We start from the raw sequence: 15,678 nt of genomic DNA, 5'->3' as shown, positions 1-15,678 counted from the left end.
CACTTACTGAATATGATTGGCAGTCTGATTTTATTTGGTGTGTTCACAGTGTACGCTGTGTAAAATATTCTTTTTTTTTTTTCAAAATTTAATTTAAAGTTACTTTAATGGTAATCTGGCTTTGTCACATTTTGTTTTAATCAGAACTGTCTAACAATATATATAGCAACAGCGCCCCCTACCTGTATGATCTGTGTTCAGAAGTGGTTCCAAAATTGATGTTTATGTGAAAAATGATTTGAATGCTGCTTTACTGTTAGTAAAAGGCCTGAATGTGAGCATTACTATAAGATGCTATTGTGTTCCTTACAAGTTTGATTTCGCATTGCTTTTTGGGTTGGCTTTTAGTGGAAAGTCTTGTTTTGTTTTTATTTTGGAAGACATACACATTAATGCTTTTTTTTTTTTTTTTTTTTTTTTTGCACCTAGCAGCAGCTTTTGAGCATTTTATTTTTGCTTCTAGAAGCAAATGGGGTTCTCCTATGTGTCCATGCACACTATTTTAGTCTGGAAGCATTTTTGAAGCTTCGGCTTCTAGAAGCAGAAAACATTATTATTATTATTTTTTTTTTTTTTGGGAAGCGATTTGACAGCAGAAAAAAATGCTGAATGTGCTGCTAACTGCTGCAAAAAGCTGGCACAAAAACACTAATATGAGCATTTTTCATCCAGCATTTGTCTGGCATTTTCTTTAGCTTATAGTGTGCATGGAGCCTCATTGGGCATAGATGGTGAGAGTCAAATTGCAGAAAAGAGCAATGCACTGAGCAGACATTCTTGGTAGACAGAACATCTCAGGATATGGTTTTTGGGACCACCATTGCTGACTTCTTTTTATAATACACTGCTCAAAAAAAATAAAGGAACACTTTGAAAACGCATCGGATCATGGGGATGGGGAAAAATATCATGCTGGATATCTATACTGATATGGACAGGGTAATGTGTTAGGAACAAAAAGATGCCACATTGTTGGAAATGAAAATTATCAACCTACAGGGGGCTGAATTCAAAGACACCACAAAAATCAAAGTGAAAAAAAGATACAGCAGGCTAGTCAATTTTTCTGAAATTCCATTGCAGCTACTCAAAATGGTACTTAGTAGTTTGTATGGCCCCCACGTGCTTGTATGCATGCCTGACAACATCGGGGCATGCTCCTAATGAGATGACTGATGGTGTCCTTGGGTATTTCCTCCCAGATCTGGACCAGGGCATCACTGAGCTCCTGAACAGACTGAGGTGCAACCTGGTGGTGTCGGATGGACAGAAACATAATGTCCCAGAGGTATTCTATTGGATTTAGGCCAGTCGAGTGTGGAGGCCATTTAATGGGATCGATTCCTTTATCCTCCGGGAACTGGCTTCATATTCTCGCCACATGCGGTCGGGCATTGTCGTACACCAGGAGGAACCCAGGACCCACTGCACCAGCGTAGGGTCTAACAATGGGTCAAAGGATTTCATTCCGATACCTAATGGCAGTCAGGGTGCATTGTTTAGCCTGTAGAGGTCCCTATGTCGTTCCATGGATATGTCTCTCCAGACCATCACTGATCCACCACCAAACCTGTCATGCTGAATAATGATACAGGCAGCATAACGTTCTCCACAGCTTCTCCAGACCCTTTCAGCGCCAGTGGCAGACCTGCCAATTCTGGTGTTCAACAGCAAATGCCAGTCGAGCGCCACGGTGGCGGGCAGTGAGCACAGGGCCCACTAGAGGACATCAGGCCCTCAGGCCACCCTCATGAAGTCTGTTTCTGATTCTTTGGTCAGAGACATTCACACCAGTGGCCTGCTGGAGGTCATTTTGTAGGGCTCTGGCAGTGGTCATCCTGTTCCTCCTTGCACAAAGGAGCAGATACTGGTCCTGCTGATGGGTTAAGGACCTACAGCCCTGTCCAGCTCTCCTAGAGTAACTGCCTGTCTTCTGGAATCTCCTCCATACTCTTGAGGCTGTGCTGGGAGACACAGCAAACCTTCTGGCAATGGCACTTATTGATGTGCCATCCTGGGGGACTTAGGCTACCTGTGCAACCTCTATTGGGTCCAGGTATCGCCTCATGCTACCAAGTAGGTACACTGACCCTAGCCAAATGCAGAACTAGAGAAGAACGGTCCGAAAAGATGAGTAGGGAAAAAAATGTCAGTGGCCAACCTAATTCCTGTTTTGGAGGTTGTCTCATTGCTGCCAATCTAGTGCACCTGTCAATTTCATAAACACCAAAAGCTGAAACTGATTAACAACCTCCTCTGCTACTTAACTGACCAGATCAATATCCCAGGAGTTTAATTGACTTGATGCTATACTCAGTGTTCCTTTAATTATTTTGAGAAGTGTATATGCCCCAGAGCTCTAATCCTTTTTCCTGGCTTTGTTACAGTAGTCAGTGGCCTGAACCAGGCATCTGGTGCACCTATGATAGTTACTTTTTCTGGGTCAGTAACTCGCCATGGTAGGGATGATATCTCTGGATTATGCACATTAACCTCTTCAGCCCCGGAAGATTTTACCCCCTTCCCGACCAGGCCCTATTTTGCGATTCGGCACTGCGTTACTTTAACGGACAATTGCACGGTCGTGCAACTCTGTACCCAAATGAAATTTGCGTCCTTTTTTCTTCCAAACAAATAGAGCTTTATTTTGGTAGTATTTGATCACCTGTGCATTTTTTTTTTTTTGCGCTAAAAACAAAAAAAGCGACAATTTTGAAAAAAAAAAAAAAACAATTTTTCACATTCTGCTATATGACATTCCCCCCAAAAAAATGTAAAAATCAATTTTTTAACATTTTAGGCCAATTGTTTTCTGCTACATATTTTTGGTAAAAAAAAATCGCAGTAAGCGTATTTTGATTGGTTTCCGCAAAAGTTATAACGTCTACTAACTACGGGAAAGATTTGTCATTTTTGTTGTGTTTTTTTTTTTTTTGTGGGACTGCGACATTGCGGCGGACAGATCGGACCCCTGACTGACATTTTTGACAATTTTGGGGGTACCAGTGACATTACTACAGTAATCAGTGCTAAAAATATGCACTGTTACTGTAATAATGACACTGGCAGGGAAGGGGTTAACAGTATAGGTGATCAAGGGGTTAAATGTGACCTTAGGGGAGTGATTCTAACTGTGGGAGGGTGGTGTGGCTTCTGAGATGACCATAGGGACATGTGATTCTATATAGCAGGATCACATGGGCTCTGTGATCATCCCAGGGAGAAGGACGGTCGGCTGTTTACAACAGCCGACCGTCCTTCTCAGCGGGAAACGATCACGGTTGTCAGACGGCAATCGGAGCCCCCTCGACTCCCGAGAGCGAGCGCCCTACATGTATGGCGATTTTGCCCAGGAGCGGCTGCCTGCCGCAGTACATTTGGAGTTAAAAACATCATCATTTAAACATAATCAGCAATAAAACCATATGCATTAAAACGTATGTGCAACAGGTGCAAAGTGCCAAATGGTGAATGTGTGAACTACTAAAGAATTAAATAAATAATGGATATAAAATATGAGAAAAGTGCTATGTGCAAAAAGTATGATCACCCTAATTCATAATATACATATATAAAAAAATATAACTAAATGGGTAAAGATTAATCCAACCACCTACAGTGGAAAGACGTCACACAAACCTGTGTGTGGACTTATAGTGATAAAGATATCTCATTCAATAAAAAATCAATAAATAAATATATATGGCCATTAATAAATATACATTCCATGCAAGATCTATTCCGTGTGAAATAAAATTAAAAAACAACAATTGATGAAGTGCAGAAAAAAGTCCAAAATTGGGCCATATATATATATATATATATATATATATATATACAAAAAAGTGTCCAATACAATATTAAATAGGCGCAAAGTCCACAGAATCGTTAAGGTGCTCTTTTTTGAGAAGTGACCCGGGGTGGATAAATAGGTGAGAGATCAGGTGCTCCCCCTTTCAATAGGTCCCACGCTTACCAGAGCTGGGTACCCCTACAGGGGTAAATCGCAGGTCGATACTAAGGATCGCTCCCATGCAGCAGGGGTCCGGTCCCTGTTCCTCTCTAGCTGATTGCACTTAACCCAGTCACACTCCAAAGAAGTAATAGGTAGCTTACATCAGCATCAATACTCCAAGGTAAAAATAGGAAGGACAATCCCAGGACATGTATAGAAAGAAATGCTTCTAATAGTGAAGGATCTTTTACAAAAATCCTTTATTAGCATAAAACAGGTACTTCACCTACACCTTGAACACCGAGAATGTTGATCGGATTGTTCAAATGTTTGTATGTTTTATTACCATATTCTCTGTACCAATAAACCGTTTTGGAAAAAAAAAAAAAAAAACAGGTACTCACTTTAGTAGTTTAAAACAAGCGTATCCATCTGGCTTAGGAGCCGCAACTTCCTCTCTCGCGGTGTGCACTCGGAACGGCGTGCGTTCCAACCGCCGGATATGCGGGGCCAAGACATAAAATTAAAAAATTTAAAAAAAATAAAATAATATTAAAGTAATTGTAAAGGCAAGAAGGTTTTTTATCTTAAAGCGGAGTTCCGGGCACAGAAGTAATTTTTTAATGAACATACCCCCGGGACAGTCAGGGCTAGCACATTCCACAATGGCTAGCCTCTGATCTGTCCCGATTCGCACTTACCTTTTAGAAGAAATACTTACTTATAAAATTTCTTCCACAGCGTTTCCATCTCTGTTGTGGGCAGCTGAAGCCGGCGCGGTCCTCTTCTGTGTCTTCTTCCGCGTCTTCTTGTCCCAGAATGCGCCGCACCAGCCCCTCTCGTCACTTCCGGCGCGACGCCGCATTCCTCCACAGCTTCTGGGCATGCCCAGAAGCTGTTTAGCAGGGGAATGCGGCGTCGCCCGGAAATGACGAGCGGGGCCGGTGCCGTCGCATTGATTCCTGGGAGCTGTGACATTCAGCTCCCAGGAATCATAGCGAGGCAGGAAGTGACGGGGTGAGCCGCGGCTCCAAGGGAGGAAGTACTCTGAGGTGAGTATCTTCGATCTTCAATTGCAAGGTAAGTAAACAAAAAAAAAAATATCTACCCAATTCCTTTTCAGGTGAGGCATACCTAGCGGAAGGGCACAAAAAAAAAATCTAGTTTTTGTGCCCGGAACTCCGCTTTAATGCATTAAGATAAAAAGCAATTTGTGTGTAGCAGCCTCCCTCAGCCCCTCTGTTACTTACCTGTGCCCCCTCTGTCCAGCAATATCCGGGACTCTCCCTCCCGATTTGGCTGAGATACAGCCGTGGCGCCATTGGCTCCTGCAGCTGTCCATCAAGGTCAGTGAGCCAATCAGGAGAGAGAGAAAGGGTGGGGCCGAATGGCAGCTCCGTGTCTGAATGGACACACGGAGCTGCAGCTCAGCTCGGGTGCCCCCAAAGCAAGCTGCACTCAATAGGAGAGAGGGGTCAGGCGCAGCCAAGAGGGACCCGAGAAGGAGGAGCCGGGCTGCTCTGTGCAAAACCAACTGCACACAGGAGGTAAGTATAACATGTTTGTTATTTTTCTGTAAAATCACTTTAAGGCTGGAAATATACATACAATATTTGAATTGAAGAAAGATTCTTCTCAAAATTTTGGCTTCCAGCAAGATGAATCAGGAGCAATACTGGAGGCAATTTATAGCACACACTAATTTTGATAGCATAATTATTAATGTAGAATGTATGTTCTTTTGTTAAAGAACGTTAATTGTTCTCAAACTGTTATGAGTAAAGTTCCATTTTAATAGTTTATTTGAAAGTATCCACATTACATTACTTCAGTGAATTTTTAGAAAACAATTATGCTTTTGTATGTAAGTACTACTCTTGAGTATATTTGTGCATATGTTTTAATCTTTTTCCCATTGTGTTGCCACCTCTGTCTTTACAGATGAGTTGGGTTAAGCTTTAAAGGATACAATGCTTTGAAAAAATATTCATACGCCTTGAAATGTTCTACATTTTGTCATGTTACAACCAAAAACGTAAATGTATTTTATTGCGGTTTTATGTGATAGACCAACATAAAGTGGCACATTATTGTGAAGTGGAAGGGAAATGATAAATGGTTTTCAAAATATTTTACAAATAAATATGTGAAAAGTGTGGCATGCATTTGTATTCAGCCCCCTTTACTCTGATACTCTTAACTAAAATCTAGTGGAACAAATTGCCTTCAGAAGTCACCTAATTAGTAAATAGAGTTCACCTGAAAACTTTAGTGAACAAACAGCACCCAAGGAACACACCAGACAGGTCAGGGATAAAGTTGTGGAGAAGTTTAAAGCTTTGAACATCTCACGGAGCACTGTTCATTCCATTATCCGAAAATGGAAAGAGTTATGGCACAACTGCAAACCTATCAAGACATGGCCATCTACCTAAACTGACAGGCTGGGCAAGGAGAACATTAATCTGAGAAGCAGCCATGGTAACTTTGAAGGAGCTGCAGAGATCCACAACTCAGGTGGGAGAATCTGTCCACAGGGCAACTATTAGTCGTGCGCTCCACAAATCTGGCCTTCATGGAAGAGTGGCAAGAAGAAAGCCATTCTTAAAAGAAAGCCATAAAAAATGTTCAGTTTTCAAGAAGCCATGTGGGGGACACGTGATTTTGCTCAACAAGTAGTTGCTCTGGTCAGATGAGACCAAAATGTAACTTTTTTGGCCAAAAAGCAAAACGCTGTGTGTGGTGGAAAACTAACACTGCACATCACCCTGCACACACCATTCCCACCGTGAAACATGGTGGTGGCAGCAGCATCATGTTGTGGGGATGCTCTGCTTCAGCAGGGACAGGGAAGCTGGTCAGAGTTGATGAGAAGATAGATGGAGCCAAATACAGGGTAATCTTAGAAGAAAACCTGTTAGTGCCTGCAAAAGACTTGACTGGAGTGGAGGTTCACCTTCTAGAACAAGGATCTTCAAAGAACGGCCCTCCCAACTGTTGAGGAACTGCACGTCCCATGAGGCATTGTGAAACGTTGACATTCACAGACATGATTAGGCATGATGGGAATTGTAGTTCCTGAACAACTGGAGGGCCATAGTTTGAGTAGTCCTTTTCTAGCAGGACAACGACCCTAAACATACAGCCAGAGCTACAGTGGAATGGTTTAGATCAAAGCATATTCATGTGTTAGAATGGTCTAGTCAAAGTCCAGACCTAAATCCAATTGAGAGTCTGTGGCAAGACTTGACAATTGCTGTTCACAGATGCTCTCCATCCAATCTGACAGAGCTTGAGCTATTTTGAAAAGAAGAATGGCCAGAAATGTCACTCTCTAGATGTGCAAAGCTGGTAGAGACAAACCCAAAAAGACTTGCAGCTTTAATTGCAGCGAAAGGTGGTTCTACAAAGTATTGACTTTTTATTTGTAAAAAATGTTGAAAACATGACCTGTCTTGTGTAATCCTTGGCTTTCATGATGCTGTTTGTTCATTTAAAGTTCTCAGATGAACTCTATTTATAATAATTAGGCAACTTCTGAAGGCAATTGGTTCCATTCGCGTGACGCATGTCACACTTTTCAGATATTTATTTGTAAAAAATGTTGACAACAATTTTGTCATTTTCCTTCCACTTCACAATTTTGTGCCACTTTAGGTTGGTCTATCACATAAAATCCCAATAAAATAAATTTAAGTTTTTGGTTGTTACATGACAAAATGTGAAAAATTTCAAGGGGTATGAATATTTTTTCAAGGCACTGATCATATATTCATTGATATATGATCAGCTTGAAACGTATGTTAAGATTTGCTCTAGACATCTGTTTTATTTATTTATTTATTTTTCAGGTTCGAGACTGCCATGTGATAAAGTATACACCAAAAGAAGAGGCTGGTGGTAAAAGTGCCACACTTACAGTTGGAGGAAAAAATGTATCCCCATTTTATGTAAGTCTAAACATGTGCATTTTAGGTTTTATCTAAAAACTGGGGGGCAGTAGATATCATCAAATGAGGTACTACTTTTAGTCTAAGAAAGAGATCTGTGCCTGCAAAAAAATGAGGACTCCCAACACTGCTTCAGTCTACATAATATATCCTAAGAGATGTGACACTGCTCATTTTCTGCAGTAATTTTATTTTACAGTATTTACAGTGGGGAAAATAATTATTTGATCCCCTGTAGATTTTGTAAGTTTACCCACTTGCATTGAAGTGAAGAATCTTTAATTTTTATCATAGGTGTACTTTTAATGATAGAGCCAGAATATCAACCAAAAATCCAGAAAAAAAAAAAACACGTTGCAAATGTTATAAATTGAGTTACAGTTCAGTGAGTAAAAAAAGTATTTGATCCCCAAGCAAAACATGACTTGCCAGTTACCAAGAAACCCTTATTGGCAAGTACAGAGGTAAGACAATTCTTGTAGTAAGTGACCAGGTTTGCACACATCTCAGGAGGGATTTCCGTCCACTCTTCTTTACAGACCTTCTCTAAATCCTTAAGGTTTCTTGGCTGTTGCTTGGCAACTTGACGTTTCGGCTCCCTCCATACATTTTCTATAGGATTAAGGTCTGGACACTGGCTAGGCCACTGCATAAACTTAATGTGCTTCTTCTTGAGCCACTCCTTTGCTGCCTTGACGGTATGTTTTGGGTCATTGTCTTGCTGAAAGACCCATCCACAACCTATTTTCACTGTTCTGGCTCAGGGAAGAAGGTTCTCATCCAAGATTTTACAATACATGGCCCCATCCATTGGCCCTTCAATGTGGTAAAGTCGGTCTGTACCTTTTAGCTGAGAAACCGCCCCAAAGCATAATGATTCTACCTCCGTGCTTGACTGAAGGGATGGTGTTCTTAGTATTATACTTATTTTTCTTCCTCCAAAAAAGGCAAATCCCCCTCCTCAAGAAGTCGCATGTACTGTCATGCCAATGAACATCTTAATGTTTCACAGAAAGATTGGGAGAAAGCATTAACTCGCCTCGCTTTGTTTGGAGGAAGAAAAATGCTGAGTGTGACCCTAAGAACACCATACCTACAGTCAAGGATGGAGGTTTAAACCTGATTGTTTCGGGCTGTTTCTCTGTAATCGATACAGGCTGCTTTTGCCGCATTGAGGGGCCAATGTATTATAACATTTTGGATGAGAACCTTCTTCCCTCAGCCAGAACAATGAAGATGGGTCAGGGATGGGTCTTCCAGCATGACAATGACCCAAAACATACTGCCAAGGCAACTAAGGAAGTGGCTCAAGAAGAAGCACATTAAAATCATGGCCTAGCCAGTCTCCAGACCTTAATCCTATAGAAAATTTATGAAGCGAGTTGAAACTTCCAGTTGCCAAGAAACCTTAAGGATTTAGAGAAGATCTGTAAAGAAGAGTGAACCAAAATCCCTCCTGAGATGTGTGCAAACCTTGTCACCAACTACAAGAAACTTCTTACCTCTGTGCTTGCAAACAAGGGTTTCTCCACTGTTTTGCTTGGCGATCAAATACTTATTTTACTCACTGAACTGCAACTTAATTTATAGCATTTGTTTTATGTGCTTTTGGTTGAAATTCTGTCTCTATCATGTAAAATACACATATGATCAAAATTAATAGACCCTTCATTCTACAGGGGATCAACGATTTATGTTCCCCACTGTATATAGTAGGGCTGAACGATAGTCGATATGATATCGACTATCGTTCTGCGGCCGTAGGCGATATTCATATCGCAGAGGTCACGATATTTGCATAGGCAGGGGGAAGGGACTCGGAGGAGGACTCACAGACTTCCGTGTTAGGCAGGGATTCGGAGGAGAACTCACACATCCAATCCACTGCAGGCTGCAGCCCTCCCCACACGTTCAGTGAGTCTCACTCTCCGCCCTAGTTTTCTCAATGGCACATTCAGGGAACCAATCACGCCGTGAGCAGCTGCACAGCTAACCAATCACGCGTGCCTGCACACCTGATTGGTTCGCTGTGCCGCTACTACCGGCGTGATTGGCTCCCTGAATGTGCCATTGAGAAAACTAGGGCGGAGAGTGAGACTCACTGAACGTGTGGGGCGGGCTGCAGTGCACGAGTGAGTAATGTATGCGGCTGTGCTCCTTTCCCGGCTCCTAGTCCACCGCTCCAGCCTCCTACCACCACTGCCAGTATATATGTGAAATACAATCAATAATCTATATTGACATGGTGTGTATACAAAAAGGGAAAAGTAGATGTATGTATATGTAGAGAAAATAAATTATTAATAATTCAGAGGTGATTTATATATTTATATATTAATAATTTATTTTCCTCTACATATACATACATACATACATCTACTTTTCCCTTTTTGTATACACACCATGTCAATATAGATTATTTATTGTATTTCACATATATACTGGCAGCACCAATCACTTCCTCTTCCTTTTTATAATCTATTATATAACCCCTTCCAGGGTTATATTCTGAAGTGGGCTGCAGCCAACCTCCTTTATATTTCTCCATATAAAGGACGGGTCCCTCAATATTGCAATATATATTGTTGGAAAAAAAATATCGCAATATATTTTTTTTTCCAATATTGTGCAGGCCTAGTATATAGTGCCAACAGTTGTGTAGCACTTAAAAAAATAAAATAAAGAGGAGACAGTATACTTACAGTACAATCCAATCTAAGACAAGATGGTAAGTAGGGCCTTGGTCATTAGAGCTTGTCATAGTTGACCCAAAAACACAGTGAATGGTCAAGGAAATGCATTACAGCTAATGGAAAAAGCCTATCATGTTACCTTCCCTTTGCAGTCAGATGTCCAGTGACACCATAAGCTAAGACTTGGCAGAAAGCAGTAGGACCCTAGTACACCCATTGTCAGTGTGGAGAAGTTATGCCAGAAGTGGTCTTCATGCAGGTCTTATGGATAAAAAGCATTTTGGTGAGACGCAGCCCATCTTTATTAGGGTTAAAGATGGGAAGGCCTGGAAAAAAAAACCTGAGAAATTGGGGGAAAAAAAAACGGATTTTTGTAAAATCTTACCGTAAAATCCTTTTCTCTTAGCTCGTTGACAGACGTAGTCCTCGGTGATTCAACACCCTCGGGTTATGCTGCCCTCCACAGGAGTAGGACTAGACAGGAAAGAAAATACTCTGGCCACACCCTAGACGTGGTCTTTGGCGTTTCAGCGAGACGTTTAACTCGCAGGGTCAGTCCCCGTCCAGTGGAACTATGTCGCGGCGACCCAGCGCGGAGCTATGGCCTGCACGCGCTCGCAGGCTGAACTGGGGTGACCACTGGATCTCAACATCCAGCCCGTCGCCCAGTTCAGCTTTCTTGCTTGAAGATCTCACAGGAACTCTGTAGAAAAAAAGTTGTCTAAAAAAAAATCTTTCTAAGAAAAAAATCCTGCCAGGACCGAAGATCCCAGCAAGGTATCTAGGTCCTTACTCCTGACTAGACAGAAAAAAACTGATTTGCTGTAGCAGAGAGAGAGAGGATATACCCTCGGGGACTGCCCCTAGGGTGTGGCCAGAGTATTTTCTTTCCTGTCTAGTCCTACTCCTGTGGAGGGCAGCATAACCCGAGGGTGTTGAATCACCGAGGACTACGTCTGTCAATGAGCGACAGAGAAAAAGGAGCGTGGGATATGTTCCCCCATCCCTTTATAGCCGGGAATGTTAGCGTGAGCGCAATAATTCTAGCGCTAGACCCCCTCTGTAACTCTAAACAGGTAACCTGTAAAAAAAAATAAAAAATTGTCGCCTGTAGAGATTGGGATCGTAGTTTGTTGCCTCTCCAGAAGCGTGCGCAATTTTTAAACATGACATGTTAGGCATCTGTTTACTCAGCTTAACATAATCTTTTTTTATGTTTTTTCAAAAAATTGGCTTATATATTGTGTTTTTTTTATTTTTTACTTTTTGCATTAAAATTCATTAAAGAGTATTTTTTTTTTATTTTTTTTTTATTGCATTTGAAAAACTGCTGAGCAAATACCTTTGACATAAAAATGTTATTTTCTAGAGTCTCTGCTAAAAAAAATAAATATATGTTTGGGGGTTCTAAGTAATTTTTCTAGCAAAAAAAAAGATTTTTACTTGTAAACAAAATGTGTCCAAAAACGCCTGGTTCTTAAGTGGATATTTGGTTAGGGAATGTACGCTGAAGACTGTGGAGGAAACAGACCAGTGGTGGATTTAATAAAAGCATATATATGGCAAGCTTATTTAGTTATCTAGTCAATTTCAGTTAGCAAGTCTGTTTCTTTGGAGTTCTATTCATGGTGTTGGAACAGATTTCTAAGAGAAACACCTGCATATATACTGCATGTTGATTCACACTACTGAGGACCTGTGTTTGGAAACCTATCTTTATTGTTCTACTCCTGGGAGTGAATAATTTGGAGATCCATTTGCACTTCAGAAGGATTTGCACAATGTAAGGATTGGACTTACACATGATATACATTTTGCACTAATTTCAAACTGAAGTTTACAGATTAAATTTGCACAACTATTGTATACACACATTTTTGGTTACTGGTATTGCTTGTAGTCTCCCTGCACATGGTATTTCCCCTGTTACTGAATTGCCATGCCTTAATCTGCACCATGTCTCTGTTTAGAGATGTCCATCTTGTCTACAAGAACAGTAAGCAGCACAAGAACTCCACCAAATCTCACTTCAGATCTCCTGAGACTATCAGGCAGAGGCAGCAGTGCTGTAGAACTCACACTGCAGATATGCAGCTACTTGTCTGTAGATAAAGGAGTACCTAGGTACTCGCTCACATACTAGGTGCATTGCTATATTTTTTAAGGAAATCCAGATAAAATGCACATTTTCAGGGTTTTCCTCAGATAGGATTAACATTTCCGGATGTTCCCTATAGTTCAGTTCTACGTTAATATGTTCTTTTATTAAGGTTTGTCATGTTTTTATTTGGAACTTAAAATATAGTAATGGTATTTTCTTATATTTTGTCGACCTGTTTGCTTCCGTAATGTAATTGCTACGTCAATGTTTTTTTTTATGTCAGCACATTTTTTAAGATATGCCACAAAGGAAAAATAATGAGGCTGTTCACAGCAGCCAGGTGTTCACGTTTTCTAGCCTGTACTGTAAAAATATACAGCTAGATATAGCTAGAATCCTAATTTGTTGCTATGGGAAATGGCTTATGTTTTCAGTTTTATAAACAAGTCCCATTATGTCTTAAAATGGTCTTGCAGAAATAAAACAGGATTTTCTTTTTTTTGTGACCTCACCTAATAAATGTGATTATCCAAGTGTGACTTTACAGACGGTCCACTAAATTGCTTTCTGTAAGATTAAGATTCGTTTGCTTCCAATTCCAGATGCATGGGCTCAATACCTCACTGTACAAGTTTAACATATAGTAGTAAACCCTCAATAGAAGAATATATATTTTACATGAAAAGTAATTTGCTATGTTCATATTAAGTCTTCCTTCTTAAACACTTTCTAAATTCCCAAATAATCCAATAATTAGGAAATATTGCATATTATTATTATGCAGTCTGATAGAGCTGTAGTCTCATTTCCCATATTCAGCTATTTCAAAATTCAACTGTGCTAAAATTATAGAACTCCAGTGTTTCATCACAGCAATGCACCCCTCCTCATCAGCTGTCTCACTGGGAGGTTTTATTCAAAGTAAGCTGCAAAATAAGTTTTACCGGTATAAGCTTTGCAGTCTCTTTATGTAACCCATTGGGCTTTGCAATACTTTATGTATTAAGCTGAAGTTTAGCCTACTTATATATTGTCATCCCTGGTTTCTCCCCAACTCCCTCTCCCATCAACATGCTATTATTGAGGGGGAAAAAAACACCTTTCTGCTTTGAGTCCTACCTTATTTTATACCAAATTATGTCAAAATTGGGTCTTTGCACTTAGGTTCCCCTGGTTCCCCACAGAATTTACCTCCATGGGGACTTGACAAAGGAGCTCACTCCTCCAATATCGTCTTGGCAACTACACACGGTATCCTGACAGTCACCATCTTTCATTTCCATGCCTACGTGTAGTGGCGCTGGCTTTTCCTCTAGTCGCACACACACCGTATTGATCCCTGCCAGCTGTCAGCATTTGTGGAGTGGCCACTCTTACACTGGGTTGCTTTCAGGGATGGATTTGTCTTTTTCCATCAAAGGAGCCCACAGTTTGGATGGGAGCTGGAGCTTTTATTTGTATAGACTGCACACAAGTGATTATACTTTGAGACAGCCCCCCCCCCCCCATTTTGATGGCGAGTAGGTTCTGTCTGGAGCGGTGCCTGCCTGGTTCCCGGTATGGTAAGCAGCTGTCTCCCCCTGGAGGGTTTTGGAGTGGATGTGGGCCCCTCCCTGGGACAGCTGGAACCCTAGGTTCCCCTCCTTCCTGTTAGGACCCCCTGTATTCTGGTGGTCCCTGTGGGTCATCTAGCCTCCCCGTCCTTTCCCCCCATCTGGGGTAGTGTGGTGGTCTGGACTGTTTCTGGTGCTGTAATGGTGATGGGGGGCGGGGGGGACTGTACCTGTGTGGGGGCCCTGTTCCCGGTTCCCTCCTTCCCTCAGGTGTTTTTCCTGAGCCCCAGGGATCCCTCCTGGGAGCCTCGTGAAGCGGCCATTTTGTTGTAGCCTGTATTTGTCTATGGCCGACGGCCACATTCGCGTAGTCCGGTGGCCATTTTTCGCTAGTCTGACATACTACAAAGTGGCGGCCGTTAGAGGAGCCTCTAGGCGGCGATTTCGGCTGTGGGAGGCCCTCCTTGTTCCCTGGTGCTGAGTCTTTCCTTTCCCTGAACGCTGCACGTGAAGCAAATGTTATCCTAGTGCAGCTGGTGCCTGTCTGGTGGGGGTCCTTCCTCTCTCTGCTGCAGGATTGTGCTGGGCTCTGTTGCTGGCGACCTGGTGTTGCTACAAGCACGATTGGATTGTCCCTGAGCAGTGTTCGACACGTTTTGTGAGGGTCCCCCTATTTACCATTTGTCTTTGGAGCACGTTTCCTCACCTGACCCCCTCTCAGAGGCTGCGGGGCCCTCAGGGTCCCAACCATCCATTGATGCACTGACGGTGGTCCTGAAGTCCTTTTCTGTCCCGGTTGAAGATGGCTTCCTTTACCTCCTCTGTCTCCTCTGTTATCTGTGATGCCTCTTTGGATGTGGCTCCGCTGATTTCTAGGCCGTCTGTTTCGGCAGTGGTCCTTGGGCGTGTATTGTGGCATACGTGTTGTTCTGCAGACAAGACCTCTGAAAAGGCTTTAACTGATCTACCTTTTCAGGGAGATCACCTGTTTGGGACCCTGGATGACATCCTTAAGAGTCTCACAGAGGGAAAGAGTACTTTTTTTTTCGCAGGCTGATAAGGATAAGGAACCTTGTCGCAAGAAGTTTTTTTTTTTTTGTCCCTCAGGGTCCACAAATAAGGGTTCAAAACCTTTCAAGCCTCCTTTGGGAGGTTCCAAGCTGCCTTGGTCTGGCAAGCCGAGAGAGAGATTCTCTAGACTCGTGGACAGGGTCCATTCAGCATGAAGGTGCACCCTCACCCGTGCCTTGGGTGGGGGAGCGTCTTCGCTGGTTTCCAGGCCCATGGACCTCCTTGGTGCAAGACAAATGGTTCTACGAAGTTATACAGTCCGGCTACAAGATTGAGTTTCGTTCTTACCCTCTGGAAAGGTTCTTTCCTTCCAATGTGCACCTGTCCCCGAATTGATTGCAACCTCTCTTTGGGG

The 15,678-nt window shown here is 42.1% G+C and overlaps 1 protein-coding gene across 1 annotated transcript in view; it reads left to right on the top strand.

Moving 5' to 3' along the window:
- Positions 1-15,678, top strand: part of MRPL3 (mitochondrial ribosomal protein L3) — a 185,831-nt gene that overhangs the window by 31,911 nt on the left and 138,242 nt on the right. Inside the window, exon 4 of the mRNA XM_082258377.1 lies at positions 7,807-7,905. Coding sequence (XP_082114503.1) covers positions 7,807-7,905 — 99 coding nt within the window. The remainder of the gene's footprint in view (positions 1-7,806; positions 7,906-15,678) is intronic.

Source organism: Pelophylax lessonae, assembly GCF_965119305.1.
Source record: "Pelophylax lessonae genome assembly, chromosome: 5".
In the NCBI taxonomy this organism is placed as follows: Eukaryota; Metazoa; Chordata; class Amphibia; order Anura; family Ranidae; genus Pelophylax; species Pelophylax lessonae.
The sequence above is the reverse complement of the archived record's forward strand: the minus strand, read 5'-3'. Positions and strand labels throughout refer to the sequence as shown.